The 23,400-nt window shown below is 35.7% G+C and overlaps 1 protein-coding gene across 6 annotated transcripts in view; it reads left to right on the top strand.

The window, feature by feature from the left end:
• Window positions 1-23,400, top strand: part of LOC115208767 (far upstream element-binding protein 1) — a 70,366-nt gene that overhangs the window by 604 nt on the left and 46,362 nt on the right. For 3 of the 6 annotated variants that reach the window (XM_029777088.2, XM_029777090.2, XM_029777086.2), the window contains exon 1: window positions 17,865-18,068. In XM_029777088.2, coding sequence (XP_029632948.1) covers window positions 18,018-18,068 — 51 coding nt within the window. In that variant the 5' untranslated portion in view covers window positions 17,865-18,017. Of the gene's footprint in view, window positions 1-17,863; window positions 18,069-23,400 lie in introns of those variants that run through there. The other 3 variants (XM_036500619.1, XM_029777087.2, XM_029777089.2) reach the window with 3 other exon arrangements.

The following is a 23,400-nucleotide window of genomic DNA, read 5'->3' as shown; positions in this document are numbered from 1 at the left end:
AAGACTCCGCCGGTTACGACGACGAGGGTCCCAGCTGATACGATCAACGGAACAGCTTGCTCGTGAAATTAACGTGCAAATGGCTGAGACACGTGTACCCTTAACGTAGTTCTCGGGGAAAATCAGCGTGACACAGAGAGTGACAAGGCTGACCCTTTGAAATACAAGTACAACTCATTTTTGCCAGCTGAGTGGACTGGAGCAACGTGAAATAAAGTGTCTTGCTCAGGGACACAACGCGTCGCTGGGAATCGAACTCACAACCTTACGATCATGAGCCGAATGCCCTAACCACTATCCACGCGCCCTCACCTTATATATATATATACTTTATTTAAAAGCAGCAGAAATATAACAAAAGCTGTTACTCAGCTTTTACTCTACCTCTGGTATTTGAGTACTCTTTTATCCACCTTGTTTCACATTTATGTGCTTACTCTGGTATATCTCTCTTTTACTCTCTTTTACTTGTTTCAGTCATTTGACTGCGGCCATGCTGGAGCACCGCCTTTAATCGAGCAACTCGACCCCGGGACTTATTCTTTTGTAAGCCCAGTACTTATTCTATCGGTCTCTTTTGCCGAACCGCTAAGTAATGAGGACATAAGCACACCAGCATCGGTTGTCAAGCAATGCTAGGGGGACAAATACAGACACACAAACACACACACGCACATATATATATATATATACATATATACGACGGGCTTCTTTCAGTTTCCGTCTACCAAATCCACTCACAAGGCTTTGGTCGGCCCAAGGCTATAGTAGAAGACACTTGCCCAAGGTGCCACGCAGTGGGACTGAACCCGGAACCATGTGGTTGGTAAACAAGCTACTTACCACACAGATATATATATATATATATATATATATATATATATATATAATATATATATATATATATATATATATATATATGCTTGTATGCTTGTTTATTAGTCAGATCCTGTGAACATTCTGCCCTGTGTCCTAAATACCTTTGTCTTTTCTTACAGCCGATACTGATAAATCGTCTCATCTATCTGCTAGATGAATTAGCCTTATTTCCCCTTTACTTTCACACCACTGCTTCACAGATTACATATAAAAACATTTTTCCCCCATCAAATACTGAGCAAATAAATGTATATTAAAATATTTTTGATACCATGGATACAAACAACGTTTTTACATATGAAAAAGTATAAATATTTAAATGGCTGGTACATTTAGAGCATTTCTTTTGTGAGTGTTGTTACTCAATGTTTTCAGAAAATATATGCATGTTCTTTTATGCTTTTACTTATGTCGGACATTCAAGGGTTTTGGTTGATTGCTCACACACACACACACACACACACAGTGGCGGACTTGGTCTAAAAATAATTGGTTGACAGGAGACTAAGGGGGCCCACCCGCAACTACAAGGAGATCCACCCACAACTACAATGCTTTAATTTAATTTTTTTTTTTCTTTCTGTTAAAAGTATTCTTTTCAACTGTCTACAAACACAGCCAGGCTGAAATAATTAATGTATCCTTCCAGGAGTGAATAAAAATTCTCAAACTTGAGGGGACGGGCCCCTTAGATACTAACATGGGCTCCCATATATGGATTCTAATGGCGCAGGGGCCCACTTGCCATCGAGCAAGCTGGCTACCTGGCCAGTCTGCCACTGTCTATATGTGTACATATATCTATTTATCTATCAATCTATCTATCTATCTATCTATCTGTCAATCTATCTATCTATCTATCTATCTATCTATCTATCTATCTATCTATCTATCTATCTATCTGTCAATCTATCTATCTATCTATCTATCTATCTATCTATCTCTCTATCACTCTATCTATCTATCTATCTATCTGTCAATCTATCTATCTATCTATCTCTCTATCACTCTATCTATCTATCTATCTGTCAATCTATCTATCTATCTATCTATCTATCTATCTATCTATCTATCTATCTATCTATATGTGTGTATCCTTATGTTTTTTTTTTGTGAATTAGTTTTCTTGTAAACATACATTTATAAGGGACTCTATATGTAAAAAAGTTTCCTAGGGTACCCCTATCTAAATATTTTCTTCCCACTTTTCTTCAGTCCAGCATTAATATTTTTCAGCCACCATCTGTTGAACATGACCTTTTAATATTCCATCTGTAGGCCAAACAAGGATAAATTTGACCTTTCTTCTTCAATTTATTCGAACTCCCTCACTTCTACCTACTCCTACCTTTTTATCCCACATTACCAGCTGACATCTCGTGTCATTGTTTCCATTCTATGTCTATATTAGTTATGTCGCTGCCAAATTACGTAAAACAATTACAACACGAGTACTGTATTTTGAATTAAGCTTTGTGCACCAGTTAAAATTGTTTGAAAGTCAGTACAAACAATTTTGAAACAACGGAAAGAAAAGAGAAGCAAGACAAAACAACAGTTTACATTTATTAGATAAAGTATAAGCAGTTATTTCATCTTCCTTACTTCTCTTTCCTTTTATTTCAAATTTGTATTGTACTAACTTCCTTTCAAACAATTTTTATCTACATCAAATATATATTTTGATAGCTGTCATATGAAAAAAAAAAATAGCATATGGCACTATAATTAAGAGGATTCCATTGTGTGAGATATTTTAATACAAGTTGTGAACAACTGGCTTTAATGACTACTATCTAAGAACACCTGAGTAGTATAGACACTGTGTACATTGAAATATGATTGATGTGACGAATAAATTTCTTTTATCGTACTCCAGTTTAAATATTGAAGTTGTTCTAGGATTCACAAGGAAATGGTTATATATTGCATACTTGGTTAGTAAAAAGTAGCATTAGTAATCTTTATATTCAACTAAACATGGATGCCTTGTTAGAACACTGAATACTGTGTCGTTAGCTTTGAGAGATCCACTTTTACACACTCATAGAGGCACTTGGGACATAAAATGACACACGTAGATTGTAGGAGACAAATTTTACCTGCTATGATTATTTGTCTGCTTCTATGTATCAAGCACCTATATGAGAGGATCTCTCGAGGCTAATAAAGCAGTATTCAGTGTTCTAACAAGGTATCCATGTTTAGTTAGATATAACGATAACCTTTTGTTATTAATACTACCTCTGTTGCTAATAATTAATTAATAATTAATTTTTCATCGAAAACGGGTGATTGTCGTACGCTGATGACAGGTCAATACCTAGAAACTGCAGTCCGTGCGTATCACTTAGGTTGACGAGAGAGGTATGACCTCCCTTTGCAAATACCATAAGGGCACAGAAAGTGTGCCTAAAGCCAGTTGGAAACGATGATCTCCTGGGGCTACAAGCTACAGTAACACCCACCCTCAGTGGTTAGCCATGTTGAGATGGCAAATATACTTCACATTGTCGTGCAGTTACTGTTTATACCTAGTTCAGAGATTTATTATTAATTTTAAAATCACATTAGTTAATTTGTGTTGGAGTACTCTTACATGAGTTGAGAACAAGTATAACAAACTTATGTACTATTAGTAAATAGAGTTGAGGTCTTTAGTCAGCTGGTGCTGGGGTAATCTGACATGAACTGAGAACTCAGGAAACAAATAAATGAACTGTTGATGAACAGAATTAGTGTAGACTAAAATCAGATGAAGACTAACTGGAAGTAGTTGGGTATACTGTTCTTAATTAGATTCACTCATCTCTTGTTTGGGTTGACCAGTAACATAAAGATAATTAAATGCTCATTCAACAGGAACTTCTAGTTATGACTCAGATGTAGTATAGAGACAAGTTGTCTAAAAGATTAGGACATAAAATATATGGTTCCTAGTTTAAAGTCAGTCCAAAGTAGTTAAAAAAGATTTAGTGTTTTTCATTAAGTGGGTCAAGTTACAAAAAGCAGTTTTCTCTTTGACTTGAATTTTGCTGCTGGTTAACAGTTGAATTATATAGCTGCAGTTGCAAAATTTGCACTTTTGAGGTATGTTTGGCACATATGAATGCTGGGTAAATTTAGGTTACAATTGTAGAGTTGCTACGCTGCCAATGTTTTAAAGGGAAAACTTTCCCTTTATATTAAATTTAAAGAAATGTAGAACAAACCTCAAACAAGACGTGTGTAGCAGAATAGAAAACAGTAGCCAAGAGAATACAAACACGACCAGCAATCAAAAAGATTAAGTGGAAGCTGAAGAGGATGGAAATGGTGATAATAATAACAACGATAGTGAAAATGATTGTTGATATGAGAGCACTTGATATTTGTTTGCATGTTAAATGCCCCACGCATGCGTGTGTGTGTGTGTGTGTGTGTCTGCATGTGTGTCTGTGTGTGTGTCTGTGTGTGTATGCACACAGGCATGCACACATATGCATATGTGTGTGTGAGGCATTGAAATGCTACTATGAAAGGCTTTTAAGTGTGGAGAATGAATGAAAGAAAAATAATCTCCCCTATGTGAATCCAACATGCAGACTGGTTATTCATGTCAACAGCCATATGATAGATAAGGCAATTAAGGATATGAAGACAGGAAAATCCTGGTCCATCAGGAGTCACCCCAGAGATGCATAAAATATCTGGCGCTACACCATATGCCCATGGGCAATTATGGAGTAAATGTTAGGGCTTATAAATCTAATATTCTCCTATCATTCCTTAATACCAGTTCCCATATGCTGTTCATATCTGCACTCGGTCTGCTTAGGAGGTTGTTGTGTCCTAGCATATGTGTTTACACTGCACATCCAGCAGAGCATAGTTGCTTCATTCCTCTCTAGCCTTTGCATGTCTTCTGCAATCAGGGTCCACATCTCACTAACATGTTGCATTGCTGTTCGTATACAAGCATCATACAATCTTTCTTTCACACAGAGCGAGACCCATGGGCATATGGTGTAGTGGTTAAGAATGCAGGCTACTAACCCCAAGATTCTGAGTTCGATCCTAGGCAGTGACCTGAACAACAACAATGACATCAACATAAAAAAATACCTTAGGAATGAGAACCCAGGTTCGAAATTTCCCCAAGAGGGTATATCAGCCGAAGTGTTGTGTTAACGACAAACAAGATGAGGACAAATATCCTTCAATTGTAAATAATGTAAATAATGTACATAATTCCTCATCTCTTAAATATAGGACTGTATTATTAGGAAGGACATCCAATATAGAAACCATGCCAAAGTAGATACTGGGGCACTATGTAGTCCTTGGACCCATTGGATCCTGTCAAACTACCCAGCTCATTCCAGCAAGGAACATAGACATTAAATAATGATGATAACAAGGAGGAGTGACTGAGAGAGAGAGGGGAGAGGGAGTTCACTCACAAGGCTATGATTCAACCATGGCTATGATAGAAGACACTTGCCCAAGATACTGAAGAGTGAAATCAAACTGAGAACTTGGTGATTGAATAATGAGCTTCATAACCATACAGTTATATTTGGTTCTAATTAAATTGATGGTGGTGGGCAACATGATGGTAGTGATAATGTCAGCTTTAACACTGAGGTTGTATTGATGCAAATGCATCCTTTTTTTCTCTACAGACACCAACCCAAGATAAATATCAGCCGCATCATTCTTACCAATCTCAAAGGACCAGAAAATGTGATGGGCTCTGTCCCTCCTTCTGGAGGAGGAGGTGGGGAAGGAGGTGGAGGGGAGGAGGTGGAGAGGAGGAGGTGGTGGTGGTGGTGGTGGAGGAGGAGGAGGATTACAATGACATTGTTGATGTTGGTGGTGATTATAATGATGTATTTTCCTGAACCAATATGAAAATGTCATCGGAATTTTATGTATTTACTTTGTTTATTTATACAGTTATCAGCTTAATTATTCCTCCTAGAAGTTTCTTTTTATCAGTTATCATTGTTTGAATGAAAGCAGTTGAAGAAGTTGCTTTATTTAATTAATTTCATTTTGTTATTTTACCTTTTTTTTTTTTTTTGGTTTTTTACATTATTGTTATCAAAGTCTCTGACATATCTTATTCAGCTCCAGACACCAGCAACAATGCAAGAAGGAAGTAAATCGACTGAGAACCGAGGGTAATGAAGCAGCTAGCTACTGAGCGGCAAACATAGAAAATATTCAACAAGATATTCCAACTTCAAATTGGAAGAAAATGATATCAGATAATAAACTTGATGTGACATTAAATTGTATGCAACTTGCATTTTTTCATTTCATTAAGATGAAAGAGATATACTCATTTCAAACTTAATGAATAGATTCCAATTACATTTGTTATTAATGATATCTTGAATCTTATTGCTACTGCTATTATGGCTTTAATTTTTATTAAAACTTACCATTATTTTTTTTTTAAATTTGTATGTGATTACTTCCTTTCTCTTTTACAAGACAATATGCCAAAGACTAGTGCTTCCAGAAGACAATTACAACTACTAGTTTGGTTACAATGCATTCCATACAAATTTTCTTTTATCTCTAATACACCATTTTAATATTCACATTACTTTTGATAATTGCAATTTTATTATTATTTATCATGTGTTTTATGCAAGGGTCTATTCCACTATCAGGTGCACCATTACATTTCAGAGGTATGTATAGTATTATTTTGGGGGGGAATGTTATATTTTGTTCAAAAACATTAACCCTTTCCTTACTGTATTTATTTTAAGATGCTCTGTGTTTCTTTCAATTACTTTAAATATAACAAAGAATTTAGTAAAATAACTTAGTTATCATTCAGCTAGTGTTAGGAACATAAATTGTGACTAAGGTTTGGTGGAAGATTTGAATTCAAAACTTATGAAAACAAGACATTTATACTAAAGAGCCAGAGCCAGTGTCAGCCGGGTTGGTAACGAAAGGGTTAAGGTTCTATTCCACTATTAGGTGCACCATTATATTTCAGAGGTGTGTATAGTATTATCTTTTTTGGGTGGGGATGTTATATTTTGTTTAAAAGCATTATCAGTTTTTTACTTTTTTTTGTGAGATTTATTTTGATATTTCTGATGTTATTGTAATGTCTTGTCTGTTGTGTGGAGCATGTACAATGTGAGTCATTTATTATATTGGTTGGTATTTGTGTTTTGTATGTACTGTATGGCTAGTGTTGTGTGCTTTAGTTTCAGATTGAATTTGAGCAGAGTATGGCAGAGTGTGAGTTATGTTACATTCTTGAGTGATAGCTTTGTTGAGTGTATGTTGTACAAATTGTTGGTAATATTGAAGTAGATGGTGTTGGTGGGTGTTACAGTGCTACTGTTACAGTGTCAGCTGTTTGAATTGTCAGTATTACAATGGCCTCTTTGTGTAAGAGTATCATTGTCATTATTATTTTACATTCTTTCTGGACTGGCATGTGTCCGGACAGTTTTACTGCAACAATGTTTTATACTGAATACATTCCTGATGTGAACCATTTTAGTCACTTCTTATGACATGAAGTGATGTGGTGTATCTATTCTAAAATTGGGATACACACAGTGCTGATTACTTAAGGATGTGAGATGCATTATTAAAGTAATGTAGTGATACTGTGGTGATTGTTTAGAGAAATCTGTCGAGTATGATTGTATGAAATGTGTTATTTTTTTGTTTTTTGGTCATGATTCATCATCATCATTGTTTAACGTTCGTTTTCCATGCTAGCATGGGTTGGACAGTTCAACTGGGGTCTGGGAGGCCAGAAGGCTGCGCCAGGCTCCAGTCTGATCTGGCAGTGTTTCTACAGCTGGATGCCCTTCCTAATGCCAACCACTCCGTGAGTGTAGTGGGTGCTTTTTACGTGCCAGACGAGACTGGCAACGGCCACGATTGAATGGTGCTTTTTACGTGCCACCGGCACGCAGGCCAGTCGGTGCAGCGCTGGCAACGGCCAAGTTCTGGTGGTTCTCTTACGTGCCACTGGCACTGGTATCGCAACTACAATTTCCATTGATTTTGATATAAATCTGTTGTGCATGATTGCATGAATTGTGTTATTTTTTAATGTTTTTTTGGTGGTGATTGTAGAGAGTTTATGTTCTGTAAAGTGTGCATACTGCTTGAATTATGCAATTGAATTGAAAGCATCTAGTGTAGTATGGAGGCTGAGCCAACATTTTAACTGTGTGTAAAATTATGTGCTCTGGAAAGATTTTTTAATGTTTTTATTCATTCATATTTCTTTTTATATCTAGTGCTCCATCTATTATTGATACTATTTTCACTTTAAGACCCATATCCTTCTTATTTAAGCTTCAAGATATTTGTATTTGAGCATGATCGTTGCCAGAGTGGCTATCTGGCCTCCGTGCCAGTGGCACGTAAAAGACACCATTCAAACGGGATTGTTACCAGCATCGCTTTACTGACACCTGTGCCAGTGGCATGTGTAAAAGATTGGAGCGAGATTGTTGCCCATACTGCCTGACTGGCTCTGTGCTGGTGGCACGTAAAAGCACCCACTACACTCTCGGAGTGGTTGGCGTTAGGAAGGGCATCCAGCCGTAGAAACTCTGCCAGATCAAGATTGAAGCCTGGTGCTGCCATCTGGTTCACCAGCCCTCAGTCAAATCGTCCAACCCCTGCTAGCATGGAAAGCGGACGTTAAATGATGATGATGATGATAGTTTCTCCACCTCTTCTGAAGTGATATTTTAGTCAGAAAGTGTGGAGATGTGCATTAGGTTGTAGAGATGTTTGTCCCTGTCCTTAATAATTATATCTGGTTGATTTGCTTTGACCACCTTGTCAGTTTGGATAGGCGTGCCCCAGATGACTGACCAGGTCATTGTCATATACTGTTTGGTACATGCTTATGCTATTTTATACCAAGTAGAAGTTGGCCTGTTGTCCATTGAATATAGCTGACAACTTTGCTCAACTGTTTAGAGGTTGATGTAAGTAGTGGCAGTGCATTTAGTGCTTACCTCAAGGGCTATCACAGCTCCTATCAAAAATGAGTGTTGTAAAAGAAAAAAACAATAGCTGTAGCTAAGAAAAGGCCAGCAATGTACAATTGTGGGAGAAGCAAATCAGTGGGTTTGGATGGGTAACCCTACAGATTTTATGGCTACATGCAAGACTTACATGTCCTTCTCTTGGTATCACAACTGATAACAAAAGTGATTATACTGCTGAGGAAGGACATGAACAAGGGGTCATAATCAATAGTTTACAGTCCATGAGTCTGCTAAATGTGGAGTTAAAGATTTTGGTCCAAAGCCAATCTCTTTACAAGGTGTTCGTTCTTGGTAGCATGTAGTACATATGTATGATTTCTTGTAGGTCTATTCCTGATTATCTGCACACTATAAGAAGGGTGGGTAATGAACCTGACTTTGATGAGAATTTGATCTAATTAAATCAGTTCATAACCTTCATTATTATCAACTATCAGTACTTGATAGCTATCCCCTGTGCAACTAGTTTTAGTCCCATTTTCAGAGGCTGGATTACTTCAATGTACAGTGTAACTTACTCAACAGTCAAACTAAATGGTCGCTAATTAGAACCATTTCAAATCACATACTCGGTCATCAAGGATGTCCACTCTCATAGTTCTTGTGCATTTTCATTCTCAAGCCATTCCCACAGAAGTTACAAGTGTGGAAGGGTGTCTAGTGTTGGCAAACACAAACTATGCCATTGTTATGGTGTCACACATATCATGCAAGGAGAACTTTTTTGGATGCAATCTAGAATATCTACATGTGTAGCAGCAACATTGTTCTAAATGTAGGAGTAGTATTCCATTGTAGATCTCACCTAAACTGGCATAGGCTGGTAGTTTTACAGCCAAATGTCTTTCTTGTTTCCTACTCATAAATTACTTTTTATAATATTTGAACTGAATATTGCTATATTGACACATGACATTATTGTCATTTTTTGTTCAGCTTTCAGATCCTTTTTGTCACTGTATTGTTTAAGATGCATTATTGTGCAACAACAATTAGGGTTTAGCATGTTGAGTTTGTTTAAGAAGATGAAGATTGCTTACAATCATCATCATCATCATTGTTTAACATCTGCTTTCCATGCTAGCATGAGTTGGATGATTTGACTGAGGGCTGGTGAACCAGATGGCTGCACCAGGCTCCAATCTTGATTTGGCAGAGTTTCTACAGCTGGATGCCCTTCCTAACACCAACCACTCCAAGAGTGTAGTGGGTGCTTTTACATGCCTCTGGCACGAGGGCCAGTTAGGCAGTACTGGCAACAACCTCGCTCGAATCTTTTTACACATGCCACCGGCACAGGTGCCAGTAAGGTGATGCTGGTAATAAATAGAATTTATTTAGAAAGAGGATACAAATACAGCTTTTCACACAAAGTAAGAAATCAGATATTCACATGTTGTGGATCCTTTGGATAACAAGTAAAAGCTAACTAGTCATGAGACAAAATTGCAAGAGTATCAGAAACACATGTGCAGTGTCATCTGTGAGGCTTAGTAAAAAAAAAGACATATTCAGTTCATGACCTGGACTTACTGTTATAAATTCATAGCAGGTGTCAACGAAGTTGATAATATGACAGTTAAGTGTCTCATAGGCTGTGACAATAAAGTGAACAAATCACCATGATAAAGGAGGGAAACGACAGTTGTCTGAAATCTATTAGGCAGGCGTCATTATAACAACAGTAATAAGAAGACAGCTTGGCAAACCGCATGTGGTCTGTGGCCTTAGGCAGAAGAAAGATGTTCATGCTCCTTGGTCTCAAAATGGCGAGAGAGAAAGACTGCCCCAAAACACCAGAATATATAGGTGTCAGCTGCCACCTGGTGGCGTTTACCAGCAAAGGGATGCATTTCAGCTATCCTGCTATGCTACAAGGGTTTTTCATTTGTTCATTAATCTTCCACTTTCAACCAAACTCTTTCCTCCTCAAACATTATATGTCATTCAACAATTGCTTTCCAGCTGTTTTCCAGTTTCTTCTTTTCTTGAAATTGTTTACAATTTCTATATATTACCTTTTAATCCTTTACCTGTTTCAGTTATTAAACTGCAGCCATGCTGAGGCACCACCTTGAAGAACTCTTAGTTGAAGGAATCAATAATATATATGCATATATACATATACTTATATATGTATATACTTATACATATATGGGCATAGGACATTACAGAACATAAACAACATGAAATACGAAAACATGAAATATGAACATTTTTTTGCGAACAACAAAAGAGACAACTGGAAAACAAGACAAGCAGCATACTGAACGACCCTTCATCAGTTGTCCGCTATCTTTCTACTCCACATTTCAAGCAATTCATGACAAGACACACCTTCAACAAAACAGTTGCTCCCGCGAAGTAAATTAAATAAAATTTTGGACTTTGCAGAGGGTCAAAGTTGGTAACAAAAACAGGACAGTGAAAACAAACAGGAAGGGCTACATATATATATATTGGGTCATCACATAAATAATGCGGTTTTTTTCAGTTGCATAAACTAAAAGTCAGAGGGGGATGGGATAAACTACCTGCATGAACTTGTAATAAAAGCAGGTAGTAATTTTACCTTGTACTTATTCTTAGTTCAAGTTTTGAAGAGTGCAATTTGACTTTAACAGTTATTTTTTCAAAGCTAAAATGGAAGTGACAAAGAAGCATTTTCAGCATATTTTGCTTTATGAGTTCAATAAAGGCAACAGCGCAATGGAAAGTGTGAGGAATATTAATGCAGTATATGGGAATCCGACAATAAGCGTAAGCCAGTGTCAATGGTGGTTCCAGAAATTCTGAGTCAGAAACTACAGCCAAGTAAATGAGCCTCATCCGGGAAGATCTGTAGAGCTCGACAAGGACCCTGCAAACCCTGTTGGAACAAAATCCCATTGTAACTGTTGGGGAACTAGCAGAGAAGGTTGATGATTCAACCATTCATCGACACCATTGACACCTGTGTACCATTGGAAAAGTCAGTAAATAGGGTCACTTGGTTCCTCACAAACTTCTCGAGTCTAATCACACACAGAGAGTAAATGTGTGCTCTTCTTTGCTGTCACATCTCACTAAGGAACCATTTTTGGACTGAATAGTGACTGGTGATGAGAAATGGCTTCTCTATAAAAATGTGAAGCACTGAAGACAGTGGGTAAGGAAAGAAGAAACACTGGCACCCCAGGCTAAAGAAGATTTTCACCCACATAAGGTATGGTATCTGTTTGATGGGATATGAAAGGTTTAGTCCAATTTAAACTTTTAAATCAAAACCAAAAGATAACAAAGAAGATCTACAGCCAGCAGCTTAAGTCAGTGCTAGAAGAAAAACAACCACCTTTGGTTTCAAGATGAAAGGAGTTTCTCCCATCAGGATAATGCTTGGACTCATACAACAGTTTGAATGGGAAACCACCATGTTTGCTGGACATTGCCCCATCTGATTATTATTTATTCCATAGTCTTCAAAATCATTTGGATGGAAAAAAACATGAATTCTGTAGATGAGATCAGAACAGTACTGGAGGAGTATTTTTCACCACAGACAAATGAAGTTTGGAAGAGGGGCCTTGCAAGTCTTGCAGATAGAGAGAAGAGCATTGTAGAAAATGAAGGAGAGTATATTTTAGATTAAAAAAGAACTCTGTTTATCTTGATTTGAATAAACCACTAAGCCACGCGCCTTCACACACACATGCATATATAACAGGCTTCTTTCAGTTTCTACAAACCATATCCATTCACAAGGCTTTGGTCAGCCCAAGGTCATATGGTTGGGAAGCAAGCTTCTTACCACACAGCCAACCTGCGCCTTTAATTTTCCTGAAAACACTCAACATTCTCTCTATTTTTCTCCTACAACATATCTCTTTAGTTCTTGAGTGCTTTCATTTGCTAGTCAGAGGAGAAGAGATAGTACCCATGAATTTTCAGGCTATACTCCATGATTGATTGAGACTGATAGGATTTATGCATAACTCAGCTGCAAAGATGTAGATAAAGAGAAAACTTTAGAGGAGGTTTTCTGAGTACTAAAGAGAGAGAACTGGCTAAAATTCTTTGATGTAAGATCTAACAGTTGGGACGCAATAGATGTGATAAGAGGAGAGAGTGTTTGTATCATGAATGTATGAATAGAGGAATATCTACAATTAGGTAGACACATATGTCTGTTGAACTGAGTAGTCTGCCACTTCCTTCTTTCATTAGAGTACACACACTTAACCAACAGTTTCAATGATATAACCTACTTTTTATTGTTAATAGCTGTGACAAGTCTGTTTCATATCAACTGAAAAGGAATCTCAATCATGTTGAAGTATTGTTGTTGTTATTAATGTCATCATCATCATTACGGAACTGTTTCCTTTTGGTTGCTAATGTTCTTAGGAAATAACCTCTTACGTTCATCATCATCATCATTATCATCATTATCATGTAACGTCCGTTTTCCATGCTAGCATGGGTTGGACAGCTCGACCGGGGTCTGGGAAGCCAGGAGGCCGCACCAGGCTCCAGTCCGATCCAGCAGTGTTTCTACAGCTGGGTGCCCTTCCTAACGCCAACCACTCCGTGAGTGTAGTGGGTGCTTTTTATGTGCCAGGGGAGGCTTGCAACAGCCACGATTGGTTGGTGCTTTTTATGTGCCACCAGCACGGAGACAAAATGCAAGACTGAACCTTCCTCCCCCAAAAAACATAAAGTAATAGTTATTGTAGCCAGTGTTTATATAATGGTGAAGTCCTAGAAACCAAATTTCAACATGTAGACTGGCTACAGCCCATTTTCATGAATGAGATTCAGATTCAGATACCTTAATTTTGATCATGTTGCCCATCATCCATTCCAAACTTCTGCAAATAGAGGTGCAGGAGTGGCTGTATGGTAAGAAGATTGTTTCCCAATGAAATGGTTCTGGGTTCAGTCCCACTGCATGTCACCTTGAGCAATTGTCTTCTACTATAGCATGAATGAAAGCCTTGAAAGTGGATATGATTGATGGAAACTGAAAGAAGCCTGCCATGTGTGTGCGTGTGCATGTGTGTGTGTGTGCTTATGTGTGCACGTGTATGTGTGTGTTTGTCCCCCACCACTGCTTGACAACTGGTGTAGGTGTGCTTAAGTCCCATAACTTTGCAGTTTGGCAAAAAAGACCAATAGAATAAGTACCAGGCTTTAAAAAAATTACTACTGGGGGTCTATTCATTCAGCTAAAATTCTTCAAGATGTACTCCAGCACTGCCACAGACTAATGACTGAAGCAAGAAAAAGATAAAAGGTAAAAGAGGACCACTGGTTGCTTGCCATCGTTCAAGTTGGGCTGGTCAATGAAAACACATTTTGTTGGCTGTGTGAAAAATAACAGAAGAAAAACTTGTAATTTTTTTTACTGAATATTTATTGCAGGACGTTGGCTATTTACGATGAACAATATTAATGACTACCAATTGGGAGAGAGAAAACTACTCTGAAATTATGACAACATATGGTTCAAAAATATACAGTCATCTGTGCAAATCTCCATGGCAACAGAAGTGCATTAGGTGTCTGCACTCTAAGCTACACACCAAATGGATTTTACAGATGATTAGAGGTTTTATTCAAGAACAGTTGAGAAAACCATATCGTGCCACAGCTTCACAGATTGATTGATTCAAAGGCTGATCATGTGAAACTATAGTGGTTTGCTAGTGGTGTCTGCTCAAGTATTTTGCAGTTAGGTTTCAAGTCGCCACTGTTACAGATATTGAATTAATATTGTATGAATGCGTAAGCTCCCACAAGTATTCTGCATCGGAATCTTTAATGATAGTTTGCAAGAGAAATTGCTTCGAGACAACTGATCAAGATTCCACTTACCCCAATGTGTATTATATGAAATATTGTTTTCTTTGTGGGTGCAGATAGTTCCATATTCAGTAAGTTCTCTGACGAGAGAGAGAGGGAGATGGTGCGTGTGTGTATTGTTTAGACCAGCGGTTCTTAATCGGGGTTCATTTGACCCTTGATGGTCCACGTAAGATTTTGTTAACATTTATTTGCAATAAATAGAGTATACTTCAACAATACATTAACATTTTAACAATTTTTAAATACGATTCCTAATAATATTTGAATATAAAAATATAATAGGATTTTTTAAAACATCGAATGACTATGGGAGTCCAACAACAAAACCGGCATCAAGGGAATCCATAGACAAAAAAAAATGGTTGAGAACCGCTGTTTTAGACTAAGGACATCTCTGATTGTGCAGGCTTTATAATCAAAGGCACTCCGGTTGTAAAGTCTAGTATACAGAAATACACATGCATACTCATAGGAATAAATTTTACCAATTCGTTCTTGTTTTAAGGCAGTAGATGTGATTTGGGGGAATTTCGCGACTACATTTTGTAGATCGACCAAGACTCCTGTGCTGGCTCGATTGTAATGTGTAAATTTAGTCGGCATAATGTTTTATATGCTATTTGATAACGATGCACTTGCTGAAATTTTAAATGGATTGAATCATTCACAAATTATTTGTTGTGGCAAGGATGTTAATTTTGACACGTGGAAACATTTTTGAAGGTCCGAATGTGTTTTTGTAAGCACTATAACACATAAAATGTCTGCTCAATGAAGACTGACCAGGGGTTGCTACAGCATTTGTTTATTGTAAGGGTACTACTAATGTCTATTTCACGCCTACTAATCAATGCGTGTTTTATCTGCTGTAATCTTCTGGGACCATTTTAGCGAAGCATTTTTCCTTCTATTAAAATAATCTAGAAAGACATTCCTACAGTATATTTGAGGTTGAATAAATAAGGCGTAAAGTAATATTTATATATATATATATAAAAAAGTTGATAGGAATACACAGAAAATGGCATTTTCGTCATATCACCAGTGAAAGACGGTTTATTAAATGCAATAACCTTCGTTATTTATCAGGGCTAACGCAAAAAAGTTACGAAGCATGAGTGTCTATATTCTCTATTAAGATAAAATAATTCGCTAGAACTGCAACAATTTCCTTGTAAAACAGTTTTATAACCGGTATAATAATGTCTCTCACGCAGACCTAACGATGCATTTTACGTCATTCACTTTAGTGGTCCAACCTGATTAAATTGTTCGCATTATACTCATGAATAAAAGAAACGATTATGAACATAATAAACGAAGAAAGTGCTTAAATTCTAAATATTTTCCTCGTCTCTCTGATTGTTTAGTATTTTATACACGTTCGAAAAATATTTCATTTTTGTATTTTACTCCATTAATGTTAACTTTACCATATTAAATTGTTAATTATTCCTCATATACAATTAATATACTATATATCGAAACTAGAGTTTAAAACTGATAATAAAATTCGTGTGTACACACACTATATATATATATACACACACACTATATATATAGATAGATATACACACACACACACACACTATATATATAGATAGATATACACACACACACTATATATATAGATAGATATATACACACACTATATATATATACTATATATATATATATATATATATATATAGTGTGTATATCTATCTATATATATAAATATACTTTTGCGTACTCATACGAATATATATATATATACACACACACACTATATATATATATATATATATAATGTTCGTGTGTGTGTACGCAAAAGTAGCCGTATATATAAATGGCTTAAATAAGCTGCCATGTTGTTTATTGTCTATTTCCTACTACGCCATGGCGTCAAATTATGTAAATATCAGATACTTTTTACATTAATAAAATTCCATTTACTTAAAATATTGAAGTGTCTGTAGAGGAAATAGATTTTAAAATTTTTCTTGCAGAAGTTTATTTAGAGGCAATCACCTAATTCACGAAACACTGAAAATATGTTTAATGAGGTCTACAAGTAGCTGTGAGCTGTGACGTCTGAAGTATCATGCGACCTATTTCTTCCTCACAAAGAAACTCGGCAAACGTACAACAATGATTTATTTTCAGTAATAATAATGATTTCAATAATGGCGTAGTAGCCATTAAGAAGTAAAAAAAAAAAAAAAAAACTGGATATTAAGTTTTTGTGTTTAAATAGTAATGGTTCTGAATTGAAGCTTGCTGTTACAGTCTACATAATAAATGACTTTTGGGGAAGAAAATAGCTCCAAGGTCAGAAGAGCTTTGGCGCTGTAAAGCAAAATGCACTGTGATAGATGATATATGATATATGATTGATGAATAGTACGGAGAGAGAGGGAATTTTATTCAGAAAAAAAACCCCCATCCTTATGTAGTTTATTTTGGAAATAAAAATGGGGGAATTAAAACAAATATAGAGAAGAATTATTGGGGGAGAAATATATATGTCGCCATATGGAATGTTTCAGAAAATAGTAGTTTGATGATTGATGGCGAATAAAATGGTAAGGAGTGATTGATTAAGAAAAGTTTTATTTAGAGCAGCTGCGCTGGCAACAAAATAGCAGCGACTGGGCATAAAGTAGAAATAACGCCAGTGCAATTGTTTGTTGTAATTGGTTATAGAGGCGATGGTCGTATCGGCCAGTTCCCGTCATCACTACAAACATGAATAAAATATAGTGGTAGCAGATCAGCCATATTGAGGTGGTAGCGGTAAGAGTAGAAGATGTAGAGAGAGCGACAGGTCGCCGCTATCAGTTGGCCAGCAGCAGTCAGTCAGACGTATTTGGATGGTCTCTGTTCCTCTCTCTTCTTCTTTACTCACGGAAACAGAAGAGATATTTATATATATATATATATATATATATGTATATATATATTAAATAGATAAAAATTAAAAAAAAAAAAAAAAAAAAGCAAAATATACGGAACAGAAACGAAGACCGACCACAAATTTTTTTTTTGCCTTCCTTGTTTTTTTTTTTTTTTTTAATATCGGCAAAGTTTCTCGTTGAGTAAGGGATAAAAAAGAAAAACACACACACACACACGAAACAAAAATAAAAGAAAAGAGAGAGAAAAAAAAAAAAAAATTCCCCCCTCCTCCTCCGCCGACATTCGCCGTCTCTCCTTCGCTCAGACCAGTCGCCATTGTAATAAGCGGAGGAGAAGTGTTTCTCAGTGTTTTAAAGCATGGAACCCACTCAGTCAGCTTTTGCTGATGCTGTCGCCCGAGCAAGACAGGTAAGAGCAAAACGATCGCTTTTTTTTTTTTACACATTTTCCTTTCCAGCAAATCACCCTTCTATGACCTCTACATTGTACCATTCCTTCTTCAGAAATCCTTATATGTGAGTATCTTGTGTGAAATTTCCGTGTATGAAAAAAAAAAGAAGCCTCGAATCAAACCCAACACCACGTTAGCCATTATGGTGATGTTAAAGCCAGCCAGGCGCTGCTCACTCTCCGCTTCTTCTTTGCCTTATTACATCTCCCATTCACATCTACCAAATTAATAATTCACTGAAATATTTCCATTAGTATTCGAATTATTCCGTCTGATACTCATATATCGCCTAAATTGCTATTCTATCGTGTTTTTTTCAATTTTCTACATAGAATTTTTCCCCCAAAACCCGTCTCTTCGTTTTCTCTACCTCGTGGTGGTTCATCTTTCACCGAGAAAATTAGGAAAATTTTCTTCATTAACACGACACTAATTATCGAAACTAGAGTTTAAAACTGATAAAATTCGTGTGTACACACTATATATATACATACACACTATATATATATATATACATACACACTATATATATATATATACATACACACTCTATATATATATACATACACACTATATATATACATATATATATATATATATATACATACACACTATATATATACATATATATATATATATATACACACACACACACTATATATATATACATACACACACAACACACACTATATAAGCAAACATTTTTCTATATATACATTTAAATATCGAATAAATTAAATAATCTATCATTTATTTTATCCGATTATTATTATTAATTATTTAAAGGTGAAGAAGTCGGCGCAAATTCTTTCCCCATTTTTTTTTTCTCCTTTTTATATTTTATTCAAATATTAAAAAAAAAAAAGGATTCAGTTTTAAATATATCCTCTTAGATTTCGAGTTTTAAAAAATAATTAACTCGATGCTATTAATCCGATGTTGGTTCGTTTTCATTGTCCCTACAAAATTTTCTGTATTTTTGGTTGCTCTTCGCTGGTCTCCTCCATGTTGCCTTCCTTCCTTTACAATAAAAATCTCTCACACGATTCTTCTTCTTTCTCAGTCCTCGTTCGTTCTTCCACCTATCCTATCCACATGCTTGGGCTCTGCATTCTCCCTTCCGTTCTTTATGGGGGGAATACATAATAATTTAACGTCTGAATCCAATTAGGAAGTTAAAGGGGGGAAAAAAAAATCTACGGTGATTATTTCGAACAGATCGGAAAAAGAAATTGCGCGTGACTATTACAGAAATTGTTTTAACAATCGAATTTTAAAAAATAATTAAAAACAAAACAAAACAAAAAAAACAATTGGTACTACTAGCGAACAGTGGTCCCGGTGCGCGCACTCGCATATCCGCGCTAGCTAGTCGTAAGTAGTCGATCCTACGACGACGTACGCGTATGTTTGTATTTCAAGGCTGAGAATACATAGCAAAGAAAATTGAATAATATTTTGCGAACAGTCCCGGTGCGCGCACTCGCATATCCGAGCTAGCTAGTCGTAAGTAGTCGATCCTACTACGATGTGCGCGTATGTTTGTATTTCAAGGCTGAATACATATCAAAGGAAAATTGAATAATATTTCTCGAACAAAGTAAATAATTTTTTAAACAAACTAAGGTTAGGGTTAAAAAGTCGTAGGATCGACTACTTACGACTAGCTGGCGCGCACCGGGACCACTGTTCGCTAGTGGTACCAAACAGTTTTTTAATTGATTTATTTAAACACAAAGAAAATAAATCCAATATAATGGATTGAAAATAAGTGATGCATAACATTGTCGGCATGAAGGCGGAATGATTCAAAATACCTTTAAAAAAAATATTGTCGACATAATGGCAATCTACACCCTCCAAATTGTGTCTTAAAGTTTCATTTTAAAAAAAATACGCCTTTTTTCAGAAAGTTAGAGGAAACTACATGGTGCTGGGGAACTAAACCAATTAGGCTATGCTCATTATAGCATCTTACGTATATGTCGTTTTGTAAATTGATTTCTTTTAAATTTGTACATTAATTTGGATCTTTAGTTACTGAATTATCATGTTTGTAATAACTCCACCAAAATGAATGGAAAATCAGAAACAGCTCCAATTAAAAAAAAAAACCTAAAAATTGTTAAAATAAGCGAAAAAGAATGGCAAAATTCTGGAGTCGGTATTCTTTCGTTACAAAAAATACCTTGTAGGAATACACTATCAGAAAATATTTTGATAGACTATAATCTGCACATTTAAAAACAAGTATAACAAAATCATTAACTTATAGTGTCTTTGTATGAAAAGCAGGCAAAATTCCTTTGGTGCCATAGAAGACAAAGAAAACACCTTAAATTTCGGAGTGTGTTAAAGGAAAACCTCATTAAGTCAGTTGTCCATGAGTCAGAAGCAACAAAAGTAGAGAATATGTATTGCTAGTCGTGGCATCTAAACTGATGAGAATGTTGCCATCGGTTTCGTGTTGAATATTGATTGCTTACTCCACTTAATTGCACGGCTCTTCCAGACATGCTGGCCGGAAGCCGTGTGTTACTAGAATCCCTGCAAGACTCAAGGAGAGGTAATCGTGGTTTAAACCACTTTTGAAAACTACAATGAAACTAAAAAATTATTTAATCCTTTTTTTTGTCGAACATTGGGAATGATATCGGCTTTTAAGTGTTAGTTTGTTTTTGCTTTTGTTAAAAGCACTTAGATTAAATTTATGTTGCAGGAATTCTTGGATCAATTTACGTTAACAGATATCTAATTGGTAACCTTTGACTTGATAGTGTTAAATCTTTACATAAAATTACGATAGAAATTTTTTTTTTTTAATTTCACGTCCGATTCCTATTGGTTTTGAAATTATCTGAGATTACATGCCTTCTTTTGGATACCTTACGTGATAGTACTTATTATCAGTCCTTCATCGTGTCTGTTTAAAATACTTTTAGTTTGATTCACTGTCACTTTTATTTGAAAGGAGCTCATTACCCCATGTGATGAAATCCCAGAAAGGAGTTTCTTAGTTATTATAATAATCAGCCGTAGTTGGTATTAGTACATGAAGATGTAAGGGACATAACTGTGGTTTGTTTGGCTGGGAGAAGGATTTCTTTTGGTTTGTGATCACAAACTGAAAAAGTTTCTTTTCGAAATATTTTTGATTTCTCGTTTTAAATATTCTTTATAATTGCTCGACTGAAGGCACTGAAGGCGGTGCTCCAGCATGGCCACAGTCAGATGACTGAAACAAGTAAAGAGTATTAAAAACTTTATGGGGTTTTTTGTATGCACATTGCTTACAACATTTTTTCACTTTTAAAGAATGCTTGCAACTACTAGAAACAGGGTACTGTTTAAGAAGAGTGTTTCTTTCCATTTGATAAATTGCTATATTAAAAGATAATTTACAAATTTTCACGTTTAATCTGCTGACAAATTCTTATTGTTTTAGGTTATACACATTCACGGTTCTCAACAGTAGGTTCTTGACATGAATGTAAGCCTTAAACTATTTCAACAATTTCCTGATGGAATCTCTACTTTCGTTTGTTTGATTGTCTTGAAATCTGATGCAATTATTCCAAATTTATAAACTCCAAGGCATTTAACTGCTAACCACCAGTACATATATGCTCTACAAGGCAGCAGTGTGGCGATTTACTAAACGCATCTGTTCATTGTTACAACCATAGCGTTGAATTTACGTATTAATCTCAATGATGTAAAAAGTGAATTGTACCTACAATGTTCTTTGGGCGATCTTTCGTTTTGACTCGAAAATATGTAAACAATTCGATGGTTGCTGTGATGTCTTGTCAACCTTTGTTGCTTGAGTTTACGTGCAATAAATTGATTATTCATAAAATATTTTAATGTTTTAAATGCAATTCCTAATAATTTTTAATTATAAAAATATAATAGGTCGTTTTAAACATCAAATAGCTGAGACGAGTAGAGTAAAATCGGAATCAAGGTTTAAAAAAAAATACACTGCTTTATTAGCTCTTCATTCTAGGTTGGGGACTTCCCACGTGAAATAGTTCCTGAGTTAATAGATATCAGGTTATATTTAATATCAGATTAAAATTCACCATAAACAAACAAAAAATTACCAGTTGGTGTTGAAAGATTGATATTCAATGTCAACTTTCTGAAAGCCATGTCACTACCAATTGCTTGGAAAACTGGTCTTTCCACTGATGGTATCTACTTGATAGTAAGCGCTATTTAAAGGTCATTTTTCGACTCGGATAACCAATATTTTGTGACTCATGTTTGCAAAAAATTGAATGGTGAGGTGGGAATGAGACGGGGTTCAGAATTAAGCATCCCATAAATTATGCTAGAACAGATTACACGACAGACAAGAAGGCTGCACAAATTTATTCACAAGCGATATCAGTTTTTTTCTTTTATGATACCTGTCGAATGTTTTGAAATATTTGTGGTTTTTACTGCTCTTTCCTGTTCATTAAGTCTTAATTACAGTTAGGGTACTCGCCCCGAGTTGGTTTCCTCAACTGTTTGAAAATTTCGTATTTATGAGGTTTTGCAGAGACACGCTTTCGAGGATGTAGATTACAATTGTGTTGATGTAATTTAGAAGCAAAATTTTTGGGAGGAATTTCATATAATTCTATTTCATTCATTTATCAGATTTATGTTTGAAGTATTAACATTACATTATTTTATTTCGTTCTTTGATTTGGTTTACAAGATTTTTTATGTGCGAGTTCGTGTGTTGAAGCATATTCTATTGCGTCTGAGGAGAGTCATTCTCTTTTGGTGCCTTATAATTTAACACACTCACCGGTAAAATTTCCACCCTTTTTTTTTTTTTTTCTAAAATTCGTTGTGTCTTGCAACCTTTTCAGTAGTTTTGAGTCAAAACTATCGAAAGGTTGCAAGACGCAACGAAAATTTTAGAAAAATAAAAAAAGAAATAAATTTTACCGGTGAGTGTGTTAAATTATAAGGCACCAAAAGAGAAGGAATTCCCCAGACACAACAACATTACATTATTTATTTTCCCGAATGTGCACTTCTGCAAAATATTTGGAGGTTTAGTAGGAAACAAAAACAGAAGTGAGAGAATAGGCCAGAACTTCTTACTGGTGTTGTCAGCATGATTGCAATCTCACCTTCAAAAGCACCGCTACAAAATTCAATTAAAAAGTTTTTCAAAAGCTATGAGGAAACAGTCGGGGTGGGATATGCTAAATAGCATTTTTTCCATCGTTGGTACGTTATATTCATATGATGATGATGATGACATATATATATATATATATATAT

The sequence above is a fragment of the Octopus sinensis genome, linkage group LG2 (genome assembly GCF_006345805.1).
Source record: "Octopus sinensis linkage group LG2, ASM634580v1, whole genome shotgun sequence".
NCBI lineage: Eukaryota > Metazoa > Mollusca > Cephalopoda > Octopoda > Octopodidae > Octopus > Octopus sinensis.
Note: the sequence above shows the minus strand (reverse complement) of the source record. Positions and strands in the feature narration are given on the sequence as shown.